Source organism: Ranitomeya imitator, chromosome 5 (genome assembly GCF_032444005.1).
Source record: "Ranitomeya imitator isolate aRanImi1 chromosome 5, aRanImi1.pri, whole genome shotgun sequence".
Taxonomy (NCBI): Eukaryota; Metazoa; Chordata; class Amphibia; order Anura; family Dendrobatidae; genus Ranitomeya; species Ranitomeya imitator.
Window position 1 is genome coordinate 134123448 of NC_091286.1, and position 16973 is coordinate 134140420.

The 16973-nt window shown below is 43.6% G+C and overlaps 1 protein-coding gene across 5 annotated transcripts in view; it reads left to right on the plus strand.

Annotated features, from left to right (window-relative positions):
- Window positions 1-16973, plus strand: part of STXBP5 (syntaxin binding protein 5) — a 544022-nt gene that overhangs the window by 496397 nt on the left and 30652 nt on the right. For all 5 annotated transcript variants that reach the window (XM_069769165.1, XM_069769166.1, XM_069769168.1 and 2 more), the window contains 3 exons: window positions 9870-9920; window positions 13173-13412; window positions 13998-14367. In XM_069769165.1, coding sequence (XP_069625266.1) covers window positions 9870-9920; window positions 13173-13412; window positions 13998-14367 — 661 coding nt within the window. The remainder of the gene's footprint in view (window positions 1-9869; window positions 9921-13172; window positions 13413-13997; window positions 14368-16973) is intronic.

The window sequence follows — 16973 nt, forward strand, 5'->3', positions numbered from 1 at the left end:
GTTTGGGTTTTGGACGAAGTGATCTGTGAGCTCTGATCAGTTCGATATCTTTGGGGTCCTCAGTTGTTACGAGTTTACCAAAAATCTCTATAGCAGCTTTAGGTAAAGCGTCGAATGCTACTGATTCTGGTAGTCCCTTGATGCGAATATTATTTCTACGTTCCCGGTTTTCGTGGTCTTAAATCGTGTGGATCTGTGATTCGTGGTCTTTGAGACAGTCTAGTAAGGTATTGGTATGTTGTGACATTAGCGTTTGATTATTCTCAACTGTTTCCAGCCTATGTCCTTGTTGTGATAGGTCCTGTTTTATTTCGGCCAGTTCTTTCCCTATAGGTTCCATCACTTTAGAGAGTATTCTCTTAATAAATGAGCGAGTTACAAGGTTGTCTTTCGCATTACCTCCCAAATCAGAATTGCTCTAAAGGTCTGAATCTGAGTTCTCTTCTATTTGTGAATCTGGGGATTTAATAGAGTCAGATATGGCAGATTGCTTTTTTAGGAATTTATCGACATCAGCTTGAGTTATAGATTTAGAGGATTTTGAGGTTCCTCGCAGGGATTTAACCCCAGATTTCCCCATGGTTAATTGTGTAGGCGTCGGAATGTCTCTTATTGTTTAGCTTCAATGATTTTCCCCAGCCAGCAAGTTAGGGAGGTTAATTTGTCATGTTAGATGGTCACACTTCTCGATATCATTAGAGGGGATGTTTATTTTGTCATATCACGAGCTGTGTAGCTCACTGTTGACTATTTCACCTACTTAGCTCAGCAGAAGGAGAGAGTGTGGTTTCCTCCAGGTAGCAGCTATTTTGGTGGGTGTCAGGCCCGCTGTTAGCGAAGATGCGGGGGGTGAGTGGGAGGAAGGGGGGGGGGACAGGTGTAAGAGGCAAGTAGATAAGTCCACTGGGCAGGCACAAGTTATTTTTGGTGGGGTAGAAGCTGTGTGTTTTTTTTCCAGGGACTTCAGGCCACAGCAGGCAGAGTCTGTTAGCTTAGAGCACCTTTAGGGACGTCCCATTAAGATCACAGTAACCTCGGGGGGGCCTATAGTGCTTAATCCCCACGTTCTGCTCACCACTCCAGCTAAATATACTCCCAGGGTGAGGTGGAGTAATCTGCCAGGTATATCCTGATTATCGCAACATAGAGCAAGTCACAGGGGACCGGGTCTGGGTAAGCAGTCTCTGCAATTGGCGCCCCCCCACCGCTCACCTCCGCCGGATGGGCTCCCTCCCCTGGGACACACCCAGCTGCCACAGCTCCAAACGATTCACCGCAGGACGCCTAGAGTTTCCCAGCGATCAGCACTGCTCCTGTCTATCCGTCGAGTCTCACTCCGCCCTCACCTTATACCGGAAGATCAGGCATCCAGCGACTCGGCGGGGGGACAAGCACCGGAGGGCTCAGCAGACAGGAGCGCACCCCCTGGTATTGAGAGCCGCTCCTGCAGCTGTCAGTCCAAGGTCTCAGGTTCGGTACAGCAACGGGGAGAGGGTGGGCGGGGGTCGCCGCCGGTCGTCCGCGCTTCACCTACCATCCTCGGGTTTCCCGCCTTCAGCAGTCGCTGGATCTCCTCCGAGATGAACCGCTGGGTCTCCATTCAGATAGGGGCGAACTTCACCGCAGCTTTGCCCGTCCTGGATGGGAGAAGTGCCGCAGGCCGTGCTCCCCTTTGTTAGGCTCTAGGTGTCTTGTAGGCCTCAGATGTCCCGTTGGGCCGGGAGCACAGATTGGTGGTCAATTTAGTTGATAAATGTCTCTTGGGGCCTAAAGCAGTTGTATGGTGCCTTCTAGTTGTAAAAATGGGCCTGCAAAACTCTCAGATTAGCTGGATTATAAAGATTAGCTGAGGAGCTTGTGGAGTGTGCGTCCTGCTTCTTCAGCTGCTAGCCACGCCCCTCAACGACAGTCTGTCAAGCACTTTTAATTTCTTCTCATATTTTGGTTTCTATTTTGCATGTGAAATTATTTTGGTTCAATAAAAACTGTTTTGTAAGGTGAAGCATTTTTTTCTGATATGTAGATTACTGTTTTCTTAACCCCTTCATGACCCAGCCTATTTTGACCTTAAAGACCTTGCCGTTTTTTGCAATTCTGACCAGTGTCCCTTTATGAGGTAATAACTCAGGAACGCTTCAACGGATCCTAGCGGTTCTGAGATTGTTTTTTCGTGACATATTGGGCTTCATGTTAGTGGTAAATTTAGGTCAATAAATTCTGCGTTTATTTGTGATAAAAACGGAAATTTGGCGAAAATTTTGAAAATTTCGCAATTTTCACATTTTGAATTTTTATTCTGTTAAACCAGAGAGATATGTGACACAAAATAGTTAATAAATAACATTTCCCACATGTTTACTTTACATCAGCACAATTTTGGAAACAAAATTTTTTTTTGTTAGGAAGTTATAAGGGTTAAAATTTGACCAGCGATTTGTCATTTTTACAACGAAATTTACAAAACCATTTTTTTTTTGGGACCACCTCACATTTGAAGTCAGTTTGAGGGGTCTATATGGCTGAAAATACCCAAAAGTGACACCATTCTAAAAACTGCACCCCTCAAGGTACTCAAAACCACATTCAAGAAGTTTATTAACCCTTCAGGTGCTTCACAGCAGCAGAAGCAACATGGAAGGAAAAAATGAACATTTAACTTTTTAGTCACAAAAATTATCTTTTAGCAACAATTTTTTTATTTTCCCAATGGTAAAAGGAGAAACTGAACCACGAAAGTTGTTGTCCAATTTGTCCTGAGTACGCTGATACCTCATATGTGGGGGTAAACCACTGTTTGGGCGCATGGCAGGGCTTGGAAGGGAAGGAGCGCCATTTGACTTTTTGTTATCAAAAATTGGCTCCACTCTTTAGCGGACACCATGTCAAGTTTGGAGAGCACCCGTGTGCCTAAAAATTGGAGCTCCCCCACAAGTGACCCCATTTTGGAAACTAGACGCCCCAAGGAACTTATCTAGATGCATAGTGAGCACTTTGAACCCCCAGGTGTTTCACAAATTGATCCGTAAAAATGAAAAAGTACTTTTTTTTCACAAAAAATTCTTTTAGCCTCAATTTTTTCATTTTCACATGGGCAACAGGATAAAATGGATCCTAAAATGTGTTGGGCAATTTCTCCTGAGTACACCAATACCTCACATGTGGGGGTAAACCACTGTTTGGGCACATGGTAAGGCTCGGAAGGGAAGGAGCGCCATTTGACTTTTTGAATGAAAAATTATTTCCATCGTTAGCGGACACCATGTCGCGTTTGGATAGCTCCTGTGTGCCTAAACATTGGCGCTCCCCCACAAGTGACACCATTTTGGAAACTAGACCCCCCAAGGAACTTATTTAGATGCCTAGTGAGCACTTTAAACCCTCAGGTGCTTCACAAATTGATCTGTAAAAATGAAAAAGTACTTTTTTTTCACAAAAAAAATATTTTCGCCTCAATTTTTTCATTTTCACATGGGCAGTAGGATAAAATGGATCATAAAATTTGTTGGGCAATTTCTCCCGAGTACGCCGATACCTCATATGTGGGGGTAAACCACTGTTTGGGCACTCGGCAGGGCTCGGAAGGGAAGGCGCGCCATTTGACTTTTTGAATGGAAAATTAGCTCCAATTGTTAGCGGACACCATGTCGCGTTTGGAGAGCCCCTGTGTGCCTAAACATTGGAGCTCCCCCACAAGTGACCCCATTTTGGAAACTAGACCCCCCAAGGAACTTATCTAGATGCATATTGAGCACTTTAAACCCCCAGGTGCTTCACAGAAGTTTATAACGCAGAGCCATGAAAATAAAAAATTTCTTTCCTCAAAAATGATTTTTTAGCCTGGAATTTCCTATTTTGCCAAGGATAATAGGAGAAATTGGACCCCAAATATTGTTGTCCAGTTTGTCCTGAGTACGCTGATACCCCATATGTGGGGGTAAACCACTGTTTGGGCGCACGGCAGGGCTCGGAAGGGATGGCACGCCATTTGGCTTTTTAAATGGAAAATTAGCTCCAATCATTAGCGGACACCATGTCACGTTTGGAGAGCCCCTGTGTGCCTAAACATTGGCGATCCCCCAGAAATGACCCCATTTTGGAAACTAGACCCCCAAAGGAACTAATCTAGATGTGTGGTGAGGACTTTGAACCCCCAAGTGCTTCACAGAAGTTTATAACGCAGAGCCATGAAAATAAAATAAAAAAAATATTTTCTCAAAAATGATCTTTTAGCCTGCAATTTTTTATTTTCCCAAGGGTAACAGGAGAAATTTGACCCCAAAAGTTGTTGTCCAGTTTCTCCTGAGTACGCTGATACCCCATGTGTGGGGGTAAATCACTGTTTGGGCACACGTCGGGGCTCAGAAGGGAAGTAGTGACTTTTGAAATGCAGACTTTGATGGAATGGTCTGCGGGCGTCACATTGCGTTTGCAGAGCCCCTGGTGTGCCTAAACAGTAGAAACCCCCCACAAGTGACCACATTTTAGAAACTAGACCCCCCAAGGAACTTATCTAGATATGTGGTGAGCACTTTGAACCCCCAAGTGCTTCACAGACGTTTACAACGCAGAGCCGTGAAAATAAAAAATCATTTTTCTTTCCTCAAAAATGATGTTTTAGCAAGCATTTTTTTAGATTCACAAGGGTAACAGGAGAAATTGGACCCCAGTAATTGTTGCGCAGTTTATCCTGAGTACACTGATACCCCATATGTGGGGGTAAACCACTGTTTGGGCACACGTCGGGGCTCGGAAGTGAGGGAGCACCATTTGACTTTTTGAATACGAGATTGGCTGGAATCAATGGTGGCGCCATGTTGCGTTTGGAGACCCCTGATGTGCCTAAACAGTGGTAACCCCTCAATTCTACCTCCAACACTAACCCCAACACACCCCTAACCCTAATCCCAACTGTAGCCATAACCCTAATCACAACCCTAACCACAACCCTAATTCCAACCCTAACCCTAAGGCTATGTGCCCACGTTGCGGATTTGTGTGAGATATTTCCGCACCATTTTTGAAAAATCCGCGGGTAAAAGGCACTGCGTTTTACCTGCGGATTTTCCGCGGATTTCCAGTGTTTTTTGTGCGGATTTCACCTGCGGATTCCTATTGAGGAACAGGTGTAAAACGCCGCGGAATCCGCACAAAGAATTGACATGCTGCGGAAAATACAACGCAGCGTTTCCGTGCGGTATTTTCTGCACCATGGGCACAGCGGATTTGGTTTTTCATATGTTTGCATGGTACTGTAAACCTGATGGAATACTGCTGCGAATCCGCAGCGGCCAATCCGCAGCCAAATCCGCACCGTGTGCACATAGCCTAATTCTAAAGGTATGTGCACACGATGCGGAAAACGCTGCAGTCCGCAGCAGTTTCCCATGAGTTTACAGTTCAATGTAGACCTATGGGAAACAAAAATCGCTGTACACATGCTGCGGAAAAACTGCACGGAAACGCAGCAGTTTACATTCCGCAGCATGTCACTTCTTTGTGCGGATTCCGTAGCGGTTTTACAACTGCTCAAATAGAAAATCGCAATTGTAAAACCGCAGTGAAATGCGCAGAAAAAAACGCGGTAAATCCGCCATAAATCCGCAGCGGTTTAGCACTGCGGATTTATCAAATCCGCAGCGGAAAAATCCGCAGAGGACCAGAATACGTGTGCACATACCGAAACCCTAGCCCTAACCCTAGCCCTACCCCTAACCCTAGCCCTAACCCTACCCCTAACCCTAACCCTATTCTAACATTAGTGGAAAAAAAAATTTATTTATTTTTTTATTGTCCCTACCTATGGGGGTGACAAAGGGGGGGGGGTCATTTATTATTTTTTTTATTTTGATCACTGAGATAGATTATATCTCCGTGATCAAAATGCACTTTGGAACGAATCTGCCGGCCGGCAGATTCGGCGGGCGCACTGCGCATGCGCCCGCCATTTTGGAAGATGGCGGCGCCCAGGGTGAAGACGGACGGGACCCCGGCAGGATCGGTAAGTATGATGGGGTGGGGTGGGTCCACGGGGGGGGATCGGAGCACGGGGGGGAATCGGAGCGCGGCAGGCGTGGAACGGAGCACGGGGGGCGTGGAACGGAGCACGGGGGGGCTGGAACGGAGCACGGGGCGGTGGAACGGAGCACGGGGGGGTGGATCGGAATGCAGGGGGGGTGATTGGAGCACGGGGGGGTGATTGGAGCACGGGGGGAGCGGACAAGAGCACGGGGGGGAGCGGAGCACTGGATGGAGGGGAGCCGGAGCAGTGTACCGGCCAGATCGGGGGGCTGGGGGGGCGATGGGTGGGGTGGGGGCACATTAGTATTTCCAGCCATGGCCGATGATATTGCAGCATCGGCCATGGCTGGATTGTAATATTTCACCCGTTATAATAGGTGAAATATTACAAATCGCTCTGATTGGCAGTTTCACTTTCAACAGCCAATCAGAGCGATCGTAGCCACGAGGGGGTGAAGCCACCCCCCCTGGGCTAAACTACCACTCCCCCTGTCCCTGCAGATCGGGTGAAATGGGAGTTAACCCTTTCACCGGATCTGCAGGGACGCGATCTTTCCATGACGCCACATAGGCGTCATGGGTCGGATTGGCACCGACTTTAATGACGCCTATGTGGCGTCAAAGGTCGGGAAGGGGTTAATGTCATCAGTATATTTCCTGTATCTTATAATAATGATGATGCTCCATGGAAACTATATGTACTACAGAAAAACTATATTCATGTTTGTACTTTTCTGAATCATCTTTTTGTACTGATTTCAAAGTCACCTGCGATGATTACAAAAAAATTTTTTGTAGACCTGTGATATAGTTCCTGTCAGAATATGTGAAGGTGGGATGTTGATTCAGATATTTTCATTTAACCAAGTGTACAGTGCCTTGAAAATAGTTTTCATATCTCATGAACTTCTCCACATTTGTTTTTCTCTTTACACCAACAAACTTAAATGTATTTTATTGGGACTTTGTGATATACCAACACAAAGTAGAAAGTATTTGTGAATTGTAAAGGAAATAATACAGGGTTTTCTAAATATTTTAAAAATATAAATCTGTAAATTGTGACTTGCATTTTTATTTAGACCCACCTGAGTCCATACTTTGACCACCTTTGAGACCACCTTTCACTGCAATTACTGCTGAATTTTTTTTATATTTCAATGCCCAGATAAAATATACTAACCAGTGCACACTTTGTGGCAATAAATGATAGGCCCAAATGCTGAGAAAAGTGTATGATGGAAAAACTGAGAACTGTTAGATTAGTGAGATGATGTGGAAGGCCTGCCTAAATTATAGGCCAGAAAGCTTAACCTCTGCTGTGGGTAAAATCCTGGAGGGCATTCTAAGGGATGCTATACTGGAGTATCTGAAGAAGAATAACCTCATGACCCAGTATCAGCATGGGTTTACTAGGGACCGTTCATGTCAGACTAATCTTATCAGCTTCTATGGAGAGGTAAGTTCCGGACTGGACCAAGGGAACCCAGTGGACGTAGTGTATATGGACTTTTCAAAAGGTTTTGATACGGTGCGACACAAAAGGTTGATACATAAAATGAGAATAATGGGGATAGGGGAAAATATATGTAAGTGGGTTAAGAGCTGACTCAGGGATAGGAAACAAAGGGTGGTTATTAATGGAGCACACTCGGACTGGGTCGCGGTTAGCAGTGGGGTGCCACAGGGGTCAGTATTGGGCCCTCTTCTTTTTAACATATTTATTAATGACCTTGTAGGGGGCATTCAGAACAGAATTTCAATATTTGCAGATGACACTAAACTCTACAGGGTAATCAATACAGAGGAGGACAATTTTATATTACAGGATGATTTATGTAAACTAGAAGCTTGGGCTGATAAATGGCAAATGAGCTTTAATGGGGATAAATGTAAGGTCATGCACTTGGGTAGAAGTAATAAGATGTATAACTATGCGCTTAATTCTAAAACTCTGGGCAAAACTGTCAATGAAAAAGATCTGGGTGGATGACAAACTCAGATTTAGTGGCCAGCGTCAGGCAGCTGCTACAAAGGCAAATAAAGTAATGGGATGCATTAAAAGAGGCATAGATGCACATGAGGAGAACATAATTTTACCTCTATACAAGTCACTAGTTCGACCACACTTAGAATACTGTGTACAGTTCTGGTCTCTGGTGTATAAGAAAGACATAGCTGAACTAGAGCGGGTGCAGAGAAGAGCCACCAAGGTTATTAGAGGACTGGGGGGTCTGCAATACCAAGATAGGTTATTACACTTGGGGCTATTTAGTTTGGAAAAACGAAGACTAAGAGGTGATCTTATTTTAATGTATAAATATATAAGGGGACAGTACAAAGACCTTTCTGATGATCTTTTTAATCATAGACCTGAGACAGGGACAAGGGGGCATCCTCTACGTCTGGAGGAAAGAAGGTTTAGGCATAATAACAGACGTGGATTCTTTACTGTAAGAGCAGTGAGACTATGGAACTCTCTGCCGTATGATGTTGTAACGAGTGATTCATTACTTAAATTTAAGAGGGGATGCGATACCTTTCTTGGAAAGTATAATGTTGCAGGGTATATATACTAGATTCCTTGATAGGGCATTGATCCAGGGAACTAGTCTGATTGCCGTATGTGGAGTCGGGAAGGAATTTTTTTCCCCAATATGGAGCTTACTCTTTGCCACATGGGTTTTTTTTGCCTTCCTCTGGATCAATATGTTAGGTTAGGCTATGGGTTGAACTAGATGGACTTAGTCTTCCTTCAACCTTAATAACTATGTAAAGAGTTTATAAGAAACACACAAAGCTGTGGTTGCTAAGAATGTGATTGTATGTGGTAGTTCATTATAGAGAAATGAGAGCATGAGAAAGGTCTTAGAGGGAAGGGGGAGGTTTGGATTATGGTTAGTGATGGGCGAATATACTCGTTACTCAAGATTTCCCAAGATTTAGTTTTTCTTGCCGCAGCTGAATGATTTACATCTGATAGCCAGCATAAGTACATGTGGGGATTCCCTAGCAACCAGGCAACCCCCACATGTACTTATGCTGGCTAACAGAGGTAAATCATTCAACTGCTGCAATAAAAACTAAATTTCCGAGCACTAAAAAATACTCGGAGGTCACCCGAATATGCTCGGGAAATCTCGAGTAACGAGTATATTCGTTCATCACTAATTATGGTGCATGTTCATCTTAGATCATCAGCAGAAAGGAGAGCTCCTTAGACAGGTGAGGAAGGAAGAGTAGGGTGGTGCAGCATAGTGGAGAGCTTTGATTGTGAGCAAGATAATTTTATATTGTATTCTGTAGCAAATGGGCAACAAGGACATTGCCTGTCACAGTTTGGAGGCAACAGTACAAGAAATAGGAGTCTGGCTACAATATTCAGGATAGAGTGGAGAGGATGGAGTTTAGTGAATGGAAGACCAATTGGTAGTGAGTCGTAGTATTCAAGATGAGAGAGCATGAGCTGAGGGTCTGATTTTCTTTCAGTGTGAAAGGTTAGAAAAGGTAAGATTGTGGAGATGTTTTTGAACTGCAGGTGACATGAAATTCATTAAATTAACCCCATATTTGCTGATTTCGGTTGTTAAATACATTGGCTTTGTCTTTTAAATGTGTTTTTAAAAGTTATCATTTCTATGTGATGTATTACTACTTTTACACTAAGATTTCAAAATCAGATGTACTGCAATCAAACCAACTAATCTTAATTTCTTGAATGATTTTTCTTTAATTCTTGTTGACTGTTCATGAACCAAAATAATTAGTGTTTGAACCCTGAAGGGATCTCTAATGCTGTCTTGATAAATTTATGGACATTAGCAACTTTTAAGTGTTTTTTTTTCTTTCAGCAAAGATGTCAAGGAAGTTGAGCCTACCTACAGAATTAAAGCCTGAACTAGGTAAGATGTGGCTACTGTGGAACTGTTGAGATCTCTTCCCGATGTAAGTCATGTGTAGGGTGTCGATTTATAAGAGCTGTTATACAGTTAACCTCAGCTGTAACCCGCGCAATCTGAGCAAGCATCTCATAGCAAGTCATTAGACATAAGAGTATTCCTGTGCTATTGTCATGCACAGTGTGGGAAAGACTAAAGGTACCTTCACATTAAGCGACGCTGCAGCGATACCGACAACGATCCGGATCGCTGCAGCGTCGCTGTTTGGTCGCTGGAGAGCTGTCACACAGACCGCTCTCCAGCGACCAACGATGTCGGTAACCAGGGTAAACATCGGGTAACTAAGCGCAGGGCCGCGCTTAGTAACCCGATGTTTACCCTGGTTACCATCCTAAAAGTAAAAAAAACAAACAGTATATACTTACCTACAGCCGTCTGTCCTCCAGCGCTGTGCTCTGCTCTCCTCCTGTACTGTCTGTGTGAGCACAGCGGCCGGAAAGCAGAGCGGTGACGTCACCACTCTGCTTTCCGGCTGACCGACGCTCACAGCCAGTACAGGAGGAGAGCAGAGCACAGCGCTGGAGGACAGACGGCTGTAGGTAAGTATGTACTGTTTGTTTTTTTTTTACTTTTAGGATGGTAACCAGGGTAAACATCGGGTTACTAAGCGCGGCCCTGCGCTTAGTTACCCGATGTTTACCCTGGTTACCAGTGAAGACATCGCTGGATCGGTGTCACACACGCCGATCCAGCGATGTCAGCAGGAGTCCAGCGACGAAATAAAGTTCTGGACTTTATTCAGCGACCAACGATCTCCCAGCAGGGGCCTGATCGTTGGTCGCTGTCACACATAACGATTTCATTAACGATATCGTTGCTACGTCACAAAAAGCAACGATATCGTTAACAATATCGTTATGTGTGAAGGTACCTTAAGTGCTACATGAAGGGATGAGGGGAAGGAAGCCCAGACACTAGGGAAAAGTTAGACAAGGAGAATGAACTTAGCTTGAGCATACTCAGAGAGGCAACACCAAAACGGCTCCAGAGAGGAAGTTAGCCGATGTCTATAGCTCCAAGCCTTCACAAGGTAAAAATGTGAATATCACCGGTGACTCTCTGCAGCAGACTGGGGATTTATTTAACACCCAGGTCCTGGTGTGTCAACTAGAACCGGAGGAGGGTTGCTGCTTGTTCCAAGTCAGAAGGATTAAGGAAGCATCTGTAAAGCCAGACACACAGATCTTCTGCAGCCAGATGCAGAGCTGCAGTCTGTTGCATCAGACACACCCGTGACATGGTATGCCATTGCAGGCTACTGATAAGTTTTTATGGCAGCTGGGGCCCTACTGATGACCACTGCATACAGACAGACTGGTAGAGCTTCATAGGAAATTGGTAAATTTATAATACACTATTTGATCTGCGAACAGTGTCCTTTAAGAGAAACTTAAGATTGCGTCATAATTTAAACAAGTCCCTCACTTACTGAAATAAAAAAAATGGAATTGCTTCATTCAATCATTTAAATATAATATCTTATTGGTGTACAAAAATAACTGGTATAATTGCCATTTTTCTGTCACCTGCTCCCCAGAGAAATAGAATTAAAGACCATTATAGTCATATGTATCTGAATATTGTGGCAGTTAAAAAACAAACTTCATCCCTCATTAAATTAAATAAACTTTCACACAGGTCCATTAACAGAAACGTTTGAAAAAATAGAAATTGACCTGTGAAATGGTTACCACACATTGAACATTATAAAAACAGAATTATGTTTGCACCCCAGAATGGTACCAATAAAAGCTAACAGCTCATCCCTCCTTTGACAGAAAATTGTGCACATATCCTGTTAGACCAGGTCATATGGTCAATATCTACTGTGCATTGAATGGTTGGCAGCAAGACATTGAGCAATGAGGCTGATTGTATTCACAACATACAACTCTGATTCAGTGTGATTCTTTCATGGGTGCCACATTACTGAGTGGAAGAAAGGCCTGGCAATCTATTAACGTTTTATGTCAAGAATACTTCATGAAGAGTACAACTAAAGCATTCCGTATAGTGCTGAAAGATGAGCCCCTAGATCTGAAGACAGTCTATAAGCTATTGGGGAGGAGCCAATGGTCAACCTAAGTGTTAACCTCATGACGTCCCAGAATCAAAGCCACAAGGATGTCTTGCTGATGAGGTTTGGTCAAAAGGGAAGATCAAAACTGCAGAGATATCGTAAAGTAAATGGACAGAACTGGAATCTACTTACTCTGAATTGGCCAAAAAAGATGCACTCAATCAGGTCTTTTCCAGTCAAATGAACATTTGGGCTACTATTCTGGCAATGATAGCCGCTTTTATTTTCAACAGAAGATTTCATTGCACTGTTTTAAAGTACAATTCAGACAGTGATGGCCATCTCAATATGGCTACCAGGAGTTGCAATCCATGTTACAAGTATACAAGTCTACACATCCAAAATGGATGCTGAGGAGGAGGATGTTGAACTATTCTACAATCAAGTTCAGGAGGAAATAGACAAGATGCCACAACAAGACTTGTTCATAATCATGGGAGATTGAAATGCCAAAGTGGGCCACAGTAGACATGGAACCGTTGTTGAAAACTTAAAACTTGAACTAGGCTGGCGAAAGATTAATTGACTTTTGCATGAAAAACCAACTGTCCTTCATGATTACTTTGTTCCAAAATCACACTGGGACTCTGCACATGGACAAAACCGAATGGGATCTTTAAGAATCTGATTGAGTAAATAAGAGGAGGTAGTTGATCATTACCATGAAAACAAGGCCAGGAACTGACTGTGGAATTGATCATGATTTTTTTTACATTAAAGATTAGTCAGGGTGCTCAAAAGGATTAGACAACAGACCGTTTACAACTTTGATTTGACAAACATACCTGAACAACTGTTTTACATCACTGGATATGGATGAAAGAAATTCTAAGGAATTATGAGGCAATTTGCATGTTAGTTTTCCCAGAGGAGCATTGCATGACAAATAAGCCTACTTACCTTGACACGCCAGAGCTGGTATGTCACTCTCCACAAGGAGAAATGTTACCCCTTAGACCCCAGTTCAGAGTCTCTCACCTAGACAAATCAGTTCTCATACTTTGCATTGGCAAGGGTCATGCTTTGTGTTCTTTAGTATTTATATATCCTAAATATGTTTTGTTTTGTTTTCATTTTTTTTCCAAATAGTGATTAATTAGGTCTTTTAATCGTAGATGTCAGAGACAACTCCTTCAGTCGTTCCCGGAGTTCCAGTGTGACCAGCATAGACAAAGAGTCACGGGAAGCAATATCTGCTCTTCATTTTTGTGAGACATTTACAAGAAAGCCTGACATATCGACATCACCTTGCTTATGGGTTGGAACTACCTTGGGGACTGTGTTAGTTATTGTACTAAACCTGCCACCAGGAAGAGACCAGAGACTTCTTCAGCCTGTTATTGTATCTCCAAGTGGTAGGTACAAAATCAAGTGAATAAATTCCTTAGGCTACGTTCACATTAGCGTTGCGCGCCGCTGCGTCGGCGACGCAATGCACGACGCACAAAAAAACGCGCGCAAACGCATGCAAAAACGCTGCGTTTTGCGACGCGTGCGTCGTTTTTTGACGAAAATCGGACGCACGAAAAATGCAACTTGTTGCATTTTCTTGCGTCCGACGCTAGCGTCGGAAACGACGCACGTGTCGGAAAACGCAACAAAAAAAACGCACGCGTCCCCCATGTTAAACATAAAGGCGCGTCGCCGCTGCGTCGCCGCTGCGTCGCCAACGCAACAGCGACGCACATTAGCGGAACGCTAATGTGAACGTAGCCTTAGGTGTTCTTAGAGGAGACTCAACAGGATTGATGCGGTATTTTTATCTTTGTGAAACTTGGCATTTTTATGTCATCACTTTTATCATTGCCTCAACTGCAGAGTAAAAAATAATGCATTATTTTCTAAAATAAAGTAAATAAAATGATTTTTCGTCTTCGTGTTTTGGGGTCTACAAGAGACTATAAGTGATTTTTTTTTTTACTTTTTTTTTTTCTTCACAGGAACAATACTAAGGCTAAAGGGTGCAATTTTAAGAATGGCATTTCTGGACTCATTAGGAGCTATAATCCCTCCGGCATATGAAGCTTGGAGGGAACCAAATGCACCTGAAGATAAGGATGACAAGGAGCGGTTGAAAAAAAGGAGGCCAGTTTCAGTGTCACCGTCTTCGTCTCAGGAAATCAGTGAAAACCAATATGCAGTAATATGTTCAGAAAAACAGGCGAAGGTGATCTCGCTGCCCTCCCAGAACTGCATTTATAAACACAATATTACAGAGACTTCTTTTGTCCTTCGTGGAGATATAGTGTCAATGAGTAATAGTACCTGCCTTGCATGTTTCTGTGCCAATGGACACATTATGACATTTAGGTAAGAAATTTTTAGCAACAAATTCTAACACATATATTCTATTTATTCTTTTATTACAATAATACATGGGAACTGGAGCGCAAGAAGAAGAAAACTGTGGGACACTTGTAGAGAGCTGGACCAGCTCTGTACATAACTTCCTCCCGCAGTGGAGCTGCATTGTGTTTGCAAAGAAGTGACTTTCAACTTTGCCCAATGTTCATGGAAAATACAGGGAAAACCAGTAATTTTTTTTCTCTTGAGTGGTAAAAGCCAGCACGTGGAGACAACGTTTGGTCTGTTCTATAGGGGGCTTTCTTTCATCTACAACACTGATGAAAGCGATTGCTCACACTTAATACATTTTTTTGTAACAATTTGTTTAGATTTAACAAGATTCCCACCATTTTATTAATGCCTTCACAACATAGCCTTCTTTGCTTTGACTTTTTAAATATAACTAGAATTTAAGGGGTCTAGATAACTATGTAAAAGAGACAATACTACTAATATTCTTGACTAGGTTGAAAACTGATATAGAAAAATAACTACAGGGAATGTACTTTTCAGAGAGATGGATACAGAAACTCAATAGAAGCTGGGTAGACCAGGTGAGAAGGACAAGAAGGTGACGTACTGAAGAAAAGGGTGATATACGATACTTAAAGTAAACATTATATTTACAGAATATGGTGAGGGAAAGAAGATCAATGAAGGTGTTACGTTTGAAAGCGAGGGGGTAATTATAAAGTGTAAGCTTTTAACAAAATTAAAGATTTTTGCTAACTGGGTCAACACTGATAAGAAACATAAGGTTATGGTTGCTGAGTTTACTAGGACAAGAGACTATTTTTTGGAAAGTTCAGCCTTCCACAGCAGTTCAAGGACAACTCCAGTAGATGGAAAAGATGTTGAGTTACTGAGCAGTTTGATGAAGTTAACCTCAGTGGCTTATATATGGAGATTATGCAACCCTGCAGAACAGTTCTGTTCTAGACCAAATTCCATTTATCTTGGAAAGGAATGATTCTCTTCTCCAAATATGATAACCCCTTAACCTCTTCCCAACCTGTGACACAGCGTATGCATCATGAAAGTCGGTGCCAATCCGACCTGTGACGCATATGCTGTGTCACAGAATGATTGCGTTCTTGCAGGCCGGGTGAAAGGGTTAACTCCAATTTCACCCGACCTACAGGAACAGGGGGAGTGGTACTTCTGCCCAGGGGCTACGATCGCTTTGATTGGCTGTTGAAAGTGAGACAGCCAATCAGAGCAATTTGTAATATTTCACCAATGAAACGTGGTGAAATATTACAATCCAGCCATGGTCGATGCTGCAGTATCATCGGCCACGGCTGGAGACCCTGATCTGACACTGCGACCGACTGACAGGGGCGATCTGCTGCCGCCGTTAGTCTTTCCTACCTCTCCGTTATGTCCTCTGCGCCATCCCTCGGCCCCCCTGTCCTGCCGGCGCCTCCCCACCCCCCGCTGTCCGATCCCACCCCCCTTACCTCCGAAGTCCCTCCCGGTATCCATCCAGCTTGTAGCATGGGCACTGCCATCTTCCAAAATGACGGGCACATGCGCAGTGTGCCTGCCCAATATGCCGGCCGGCAGATTTGTTCATTCATTTTGATCACTGGGATAGATTTTGTCACAGTGATCAGCATAAAAAAATAGTAAATAGCCCCCCCCCCCCCCCGCCCCTTTATCAACCCCATAGAGAACAGCATAAAATTAAGAAAATATATTTATTTTTATTTTTCCACTAGGGTTAGGGTTGGAATTAGGGTATGTGCACACGGTGCGGATTTGGCTGCAGATCCGCAGCGGATTGGCCGCTGCGGATTGGCAGCAGTTTTCCATGCATTGTACAGTACCATGTAAACCTATCGAAAACCAAATCTGCTGTGCCCATGGTGCGGAAAACACCATTCGGAAACGCTGAGTTGTATTTTCCGCAGCATGTCAATTCTTTTGCAGATTCCGCTGCGTTTTACACCTGCTCCTCAATAGGAATCCGCAGGTGTAAAACCACAGGAAATCCGCAGATAAAATGCAGTGTGTTTTACCTGCGGATTTTTCAAAAACGATGCAGAAAAATCTGCACACAAATCCGCAACGTGGGCACATAGCCTTAGGGTTAGAATTAGAGTTAGGGTTGGGATTAGAGTTGGGGTTGGAATTAGGGTTAAGGTTAGGGGTGTGTTGGGGTTAGGGCTAGGATTGTGGTTATGGTTAGGGTTGGGATTAGGGTTAGGGGTGTGTTGGGGTTAGGGCTAGGCTTGTGGTTAGGGTTATGGTTAGAATTGGGATTAGGGTTAGGGCTGTGTTGGGGGTAGAATTTGAGGGGTTTCCACTGTTTGGGCACATCAGGGGTCCCAAACGCGACATGGCGACACCATTGATTTCAGCCAATCTTGTGTTCAAAATGTCAAATTGTGCTCCCTCCCTTCTGAGCCCTGACGCGTGCCCAAACAGTGGTTTACCCAAACATCTGGGGCATAAGCATACTCCGGAAAAATTGCAGAAGAACTTTGGGGGTCTAATTTCTCTTGTTACACTAGGGAAAATAAAAAATTGGGGGCTAAAAATGTATTTTTGTGAGGGAAAAATGATTT